This window comes from Sinocyclocheilus grahami, unplaced genomic scaffold (genome assembly GCF_001515645.1).
Source record: "Sinocyclocheilus grahami isolate Dianchi unplaced genomic scaffold, SAMN03320097.WGS_v1.1 scaffold1158.1, whole genome shotgun sequence".
Classification (NCBI taxonomy): domain Eukaryota; kingdom Metazoa; phylum Chordata; class Actinopteri; order Cypriniformes; family Cyprinidae; genus Sinocyclocheilus; species Sinocyclocheilus grahami.
This window is the reverse complement of record NW_015506337.1, coordinates 303,769-311,141: the sequence shown is the minus strand read 5'-3', so window position 1 is coordinate 311,141 and position 7,373 is coordinate 303,769. Positions and strand designations below refer to the sequence as shown.

General features: G+C 32.1%; 1 protein-coding gene across 1 annotated transcript in view; it reads left to right on the top strand.

Annotated features, from left to right (window-relative positions):
• The first annotated feature begins 4,148 nt into the window (after positions 1-4,148).
• Positions 4,149-7,373, top strand: part of LOC107567421 (L-dopachrome tautomerase-like) — a 12,702-nt gene continuing 9,477 nt past the window's right edge. Inside the window, exons 1-3 of the mRNA XM_016253098.1 lie at positions 4,149-4,624; positions 5,532-5,841; positions 6,583-6,616. Of these exons, the coding sequence (XP_016108584.1) occupies positions 4,336-4,624; positions 5,532-5,841; positions 6,583-6,616 (633 nt within the window). The 5' untranslated portion in view covers positions 4,149-4,335. The remainder of the gene's footprint in view (positions 4,625-5,531; positions 5,842-6,582; positions 6,617-7,373) is intronic.

The following is a 7,373-nucleotide window of genomic DNA, read 5'->3' as shown; positions in this document are numbered from 1 at the left end:
GATATAAAACCATTATTTTATATTTTAATAACATTTTGCAAGATTTTTTTTTTTTTTTTTTTTTCTGTATTTTTGATCAAATAAATGCAGTCTTGATGAGCAGAAGAGACTTCTTTAAAACACATTAAAAGTCTTATTGATCCCAAACTTTTGACCGGTAGTGTATATAAAAGAATAGAATAGGTTTCCATAATCATAAAAACGGAGTGTGAAGGTCTGTTCATGATGGTTTTAAAAGTTTATGCCAAGACTCAAAAGTGGAGGCCTGTGGTAATAATTTTTTTAATCAGCATGGTTTTATTAATTAGCATGGTATAATAAATGTGCAAAACTGTTATAGTATTATCTGTTGAAAAATAAATGCCATTGCATGTGCTTTTAATACAGACATCACATATAAATACAATTTTTTAAATTTTCTAACAAAAAAAACACACGCAAAAGCCAAATTTAAAGTCAGACTGTCCCCAAGCAAGTCCAGATTATTTCAGCAGCACTGCATCTTGCTGTCTTTGTGTTTTTAATTGCAAAGCCCTTCAGAGGCAAACCCGCGTGCCAAACCCAGGTAACCCTTCAGAGACGTCTTCAGTGTTTATCACCGCATGCACAACAATGAGCTCTGCAGATGTGAGCGAGCCATTAGCTGAACTGTCTGAGACGCAATGGGAAATGTGTCATAATGCTAGTCAAATGGGCAGACCAATCCATGCTTCATTTGAAAACATTTGGCATGTTCTTCTATAAAGCCTCGTGCTTTTGAAATGAAACTGAAGTGCTCTCAATTACAATCTGAAAAGACAACCTTTCTCTGAATCGACACATTAGGTTCCCTAAAACGTGTGCCGTACAGAGCCTGCTCTAATGGCCATTAGCAGAACTGATGCATTTTTCCATCAACATAATAATACGAATAATACGCCTGTTGCTTGTTACACAGAATTAAGCATTACCTTCATCTGGACGTCCCTTTGAAATGCTATTAATTGAGAAATTCTCACTGTCGCCTCTTCAAAGGATAAACGCCTAAAGTATTTTTTTCATCCCTAAAACAATAGCGTTTTCACAGAGGCTTCAGCGAAGTGCTCTTTACCGGGTCAGACCACATTGTACGTGGACAAAATGATGGAAAAAACGGCAAGCATACTCTACGCTAGTGCAATTAGCCACTGAGGAATTAATACAACTTAAATGAGTCCCATTTAGGTTGAGCATTAGCAGGCCATACTCTAGTCAAAACACAAATAGTGTAACACAAAAAGAGAGAAATAATGGCAAAATCCATTTGTATGTTTTATCAGCAATAGTTTAAATATAAAAACTAAAGATATTTAGGATAGTGGAAGGATGCAGTTCTTAGTGATTAGTGAATTAATAATTTTATCAGTGTTCCTTTGTGCTTGTTTCACTCTTCTGCAGTGAGAAAAATATTATTTTGGTGAATAATATATATATATATATATATATATATATATATATATATATATATATATATATATATATAGTTTTAGTTCTTTTATTAAATCAAGTTAAGCTAAATGAAAATGAGTACCATTGCCTTGGCAACTAGCTGAAATAAAAATAAATAAATATATATATATTTTTTTATTTCTGTTAACGTTTATTTTATTTCAAGTAAAAAGAATGTTTATGGTTTTAGTTAACCACGATAACCCTGGTTTGGACACACCTCATTTTTTAATCTACACTATTTTCCATATGTTAGAATAATAGTAAAGTGATAAAAACTCTGAAATGGCACAAATGGGAATGATGTATTGACTGAAACGTGACAAAATGAAGCATTTGCTATATTTGAGCTTCTTCTTCGTCTAGATTCCAGCTCTGTAATTCACATGTTTGATGCATACTTGTTTATAAAGTATGCATTATTATTTCTACATATATCTCTATTCTTTATAGTCTCTTATAGATTAGTTTGTTTGCTCATTAAAGGTAAATTTGTGAGTGCAGCTTTAAGTTTGAAGCACTACACACGAGCTTTGTTCATTTTATTGCTCGTGATGAGAAGTGTGGTTTGCAGTGGGACGTTTAGGAGACAAAGCACACTATAGCAAAAATAATGCACAGAAACATATGATGGCCTACAGGACTTCTGTTTCCGTCATGTACAGAACATGGTTTAGCCTGCGGTTAAATGTGTGACTGATCCCAGAGCTAACAGTCTTACTTCAACAGATTGTTTTAGCATGTGATTATTACTGAAACAATTAAGAAAGAAAAGAGAAAGAAAGGTGTCAAAGTTTGAAACTGCAGACTGATTGTCCTCGTTTAGAGGCTGGATGTTGCTGAGCTGCACGTCTTACACGGTCTCAGCCTGAGGGGTTCAGAAAAGCTTTGGTCAGTGACCCGGTTAGTCACAAGAATGCCCCGCCGAGCGGCTGCAAAGATCCTGAGGAATTCAAAGACTTCAGACACGCTCAAAACCAACTACATATAGACATACATAAGTATGGGAACTCTGCAGTGACAATAATAAATGAATGAATTAAAAAAAAGGACATAAATAAATATATTAATTAATTGATAATAATAACAATAATATAAAAAAATAACAACAACAACAATAAATGTAAATGGACATATACATATATATATATGTGTGTGAGCCTGCAGCACAAAAGCAGTGTTAAGTCGCTGGGGGATATTTGTAGCAATAGCCAACAATACATTGTATGGGTCACAATTATACATTTCTCTTTTATGCCAAAAATCATTAGGATATTAAGTAAAGATCATGTTCCATGAAGATATTTTGTAAATTTCCTACCGTAAATATATCAAAACTTCATTTTTGATTAGTAATATGCATTGCTAAAGACTTAATTCGGACAGCTTTAAAGATGATTTTTTCAATATTTAGATTTTTTTGCACGCTCAGATTCCAGATTTTCAAATAGTTGTATCTCGGCCAAATATTGTCCGATCATAACTTATTTATTCAGCTTTCAAGATGTATAAATCTCAATTTCGAAAAATTATGACTGGTTTGTGGTCCAGGGTCACACACACACACACACACACACACACACACACACACACACACACACACACACATATATATATATATATATATAACTTATATAAGTTTGTTAGGCTTAAAATGATCAAATAAAAGATAAAGTGTTGAAAATTAAGATTAATATAACATTTTGTAGTTTTTAATTTAATGCAATGTCATTCATATATCAGTGTTGTGTGTACTTTTTATTAATAAAAATTAAAGGAAATAAAATATCAATATTAGACACAAAAATGTTATCTTAAAAAACACCACATTACAAAATTACTAAAATTAAAATTAAAACAAAAAAAATATATTTTTTAAATATATACAAAAATAAAAATATAAAAATAAAAGCCAAATAAAAATATCATTTAATACTATAATAGTATATGAACAATACTAAAATAACACTGTCATATATTAAATGTGATTCAAGCATCCAAATCTTTTTCTTTTTTTTTGGGGTGTGAAATATAAAAAATAAATCAGTAAAAAATAAAATAAAAAAATACAAGCGAACTCAAACATTACTAAATAGTATATAAATAATACTAAAATAACACTGTAATGCATTAAATGAGATTCAAGGGTCCAAATACTTTTTTAGGGGCTGAAATACTAAAATTAATAAAACTTAATAAAAATAAAGCTAAATAGTAATATGAGACCATAAAAATAATCAAACAACATTACTAAAACTTAAAAGTTTTAATTGAAAATATAAAAATAAAAGCTAATTCAAACATCAATAAATACTATAATAAGTGCATAAATAATCCAAAAATAACAGTGCAATACTTTAAATGTGATTTAAGTGTCCAAACACTTTTTTAGGTCTTTAGGTTTTCTTTTTGTCCTGACTGAAACTGAATCATATGAGTTATGCATAGGAATATTTCTCAGAAACGAATTTCATCAGTTCATCAGATGGAAACCCACATACATTTCGCCAGGAGTGTGATAACATGAAACTGTTTTATCGGCTCTAGATGAGTTGAATCCATTGAGGAACGTTTCCTCAGGGCTTTAGTGCAACAAATAGTTTCTGTGTCAGGTGACTACCACGAGACGGCCGTAATAATCCTCCCATGTTCCACTTGGCCAGAGCATATAAAGCACTGATGGGCTTGAGCTCTGTGAATATGCATGTGATGTGTGGACACAAGCTATTATAGACCGTCAGCCGTTACCGATACACTCAGAACCGCATGTAATCCTTAAAAACACATTTATTTGTGATTAGTAGCGTGCTGCGGCATTTGAGGGAGAAACTGAGAAACTTAAAGCAAACTGAATAAGATCCTCCAGATATGAGGAGGTCGATTGTGTTGGCTGTGATTTACAGTCTGGGATGGACTTACCTGACCGAGGCTCAGTTTCCCCGAGTCTGCTGCACCGTGGAGGCCATCGTGTCCAAAGAGTGCTGTCCCGCGCTGGGATCGGATCCGGACAATGTGTGCGGGATTCTGTCCGGCCGGGGAAACTGCAGCGATGTCCATGTGGACTCCAAACCCTGGGGAGGACCGTACAGGTTAAGAAACGTGGACGACCGCGAGAGATGGCCGACTAAGTTTTTCAATCGGACCTGTCGATGCTTTGGTATGTAAAAAATAATAATAGTATGACTTTCTGACAAATTGTAGAACTTGTTATGGCTGTTTGCATACTTATTCAGGTTATTCTGTATGACATACCTAGATATCAACCTGAAATATATCACATATACCTATATATATATTAGAAATTAATAAAAATAGATATATGTAGTGACAAAATATATATTAACATATATATAATTTTATATTTATAATTTTGTAAATTATAAATATATATATATATATAGTGTGTGTGTGTGTGTGTGTGTGTGTGTGTGTGTATATATATATACACACATACAATTATATAAATTAGAAAATATAAATATGTTTTAATTATTAATTATTAAATTTATATTTAAATATGTTGGAAGTATGGAAGTATGGGAGCTATGTAGTGACAAAATATATATTAGAATGTATACATAATTTTATAATTTATATATAATTTTCTATTAAATTTTTTTTAATTATATATATTTTTAAATGTTTTATATATTATATATTTAAAATATATCTATTTTATAATACAAATGATATTAAAATATATATATATTTAATGTATATAATACAAATGCACAACATAATTATTCATACACACACACACACATATATATAAATAATTTTCTATATTTAATATTTAGAATTTAACAAATTAATTTAATTATAACTTACATTTTTTAATTTTAACTTTAATTTTAACTTTAATTTAAATAATTTTTAAATTGAAATTTAACCTTTTAACAACATAATTTCAATCAAGTGTGTCCCAATTTTTGACTTGTAGTGTAAAAATCCCATATCCTTTTATTAAAGAAGGGCAGAGACTGATCTGAATATCACAGGGACACTTTAGCAACTGCACGCCTCTAAAACTACACTGAACTTAAAACACATTCTCTTCTGAACAGGTAACTTTGCTGGTTATAACTGTGGCGAGTGTAGATTCGGCTGGACGGGGCTGAGCTGTGACCAGCGCAAAGCTCCCGTTGTGAGGAAGGACATTCACTCTCTGAGCCCCGCTGAGCTGCAGGAGTTCCTGGACGTTCTGGATCGGGCCAAAACCACCGTCCACCCTGAATACGTCATCGCCACACAGCACTGGCTGGGCCTGCTGGGACCCAACGGCACCGAGCCGCAGTTCAACAACATCTCCATCTACGACTTCTTCGTCTGGCAGCACTATTACTCTGTCCGAGACACATTACTGGGTGAGGAGCTGTGAACGCAGGACTCACACTGGTCCATAAGATAGATTAAACGATGAAAATTCCTCTGAGAATGAGTGAAAAGAAAAACATTACAAAGTCACTTCTTAGGGATTTCAGAACGGTGAAAAACTTTCATGCCTTTTCATTTTTCTCCATCATTGAGGCAATATTTTAGTCACTATTATTCAACCCTATGATTTCGGTAGAGATGTACAATTAATCAAATCACAATATGGATTAGTGTCTGTGAATATTAAAGTGCAAAATATATATTATGTTTTAATTTTAACAGTAAGTCTCTGTCGTGCAGCATTTTGTTTACCAAAAAATAGAAGGAATTGTTCAAATTTTAATTTCATTACATTTTAAAAGATTAATTATTACTTTTTTATGCCCTCATTTGATTACCATCATTTCTGATCATATATTTTTATTAAATAATAAATTCAGAAAAATTACAACAGACAACACAGAATTTCTAGGAAGACAAAAAAATGCATTGGACTCTATTATTGTAAAAAATGGTAATTAATTATTAAATGGTTAAAGTTTAAAGAATTCAATTGATTAGACATGCTTTTTGATTATTAAAAATGATTAAACCCATTAAATCCAGAAAAATGTAAACTGAAAAATTGAATTTGGGAAAGACAAATCAGAATTTGGAAAACAAATAAAACAGATTTCATTGGGCCCTAAAAATTTTATTTTTGTTAAACTTTTGATAAATTCTTAAAAAAAAATAAAACAGATACCATCTGCTCAGTCTGGAGAGAGAGCTGCAGGTCAGATCAAGCCTTCTCTGTTTCACACTGTATTTCTAATCATCATCTAATCATCTGGAGGCCCTCGTGACAAGAGGTCAATGGAGATTTTGCACATAGTGACTAAATCAATAACTTCTGAACACAATGTCCAAACTAAAGGAAACTAAGCGTTAGGACAGAGATGCCAAAGACTAGGGGGCCAGAAATGAAAGGCAAGAAAGCAAACTCATTTAAGGGCCGTAAGCTGAATGTAAATGCTGCATTATATCCAACTATATGTGACTCTGGAGCACAAAAGCAGTGTTAAGTCGCTGGGGGATATTTGTAGCAATAGCCAACAATACATTGTATGGGTCACAATTATACATTTTTCTTTTATGCCCAAAATCATTAGGATATTAAGTAAAGAGTGTAACGTAATGTTTGATTAGTAATATGCATTGCTAAAGACTTAATTTGGACAACTTTAAAGATGATTTTCTCAATATTTAGATTTTTTTGCACCCTCAGATTCCAGATTTTCAAATAGTTGTATCTCGGACAAATATTGTCCGATCCTAACAAACCATACATCAATGGAAAGATTATGTATTCAGCTTTCATATGATGTACACATTTCAATTTTGAAAAATGTACCCTTATTTGACTGGTTTTGTGCTCCAGGGTCACATATTATATTAAAATGCATGATCTTTGATTTGTCCTCTCATGCTTTATCGCAAGAGCGGATGTTAACATTTTAATTTGTATTGAAATGTTGATAATATAAGTGAGT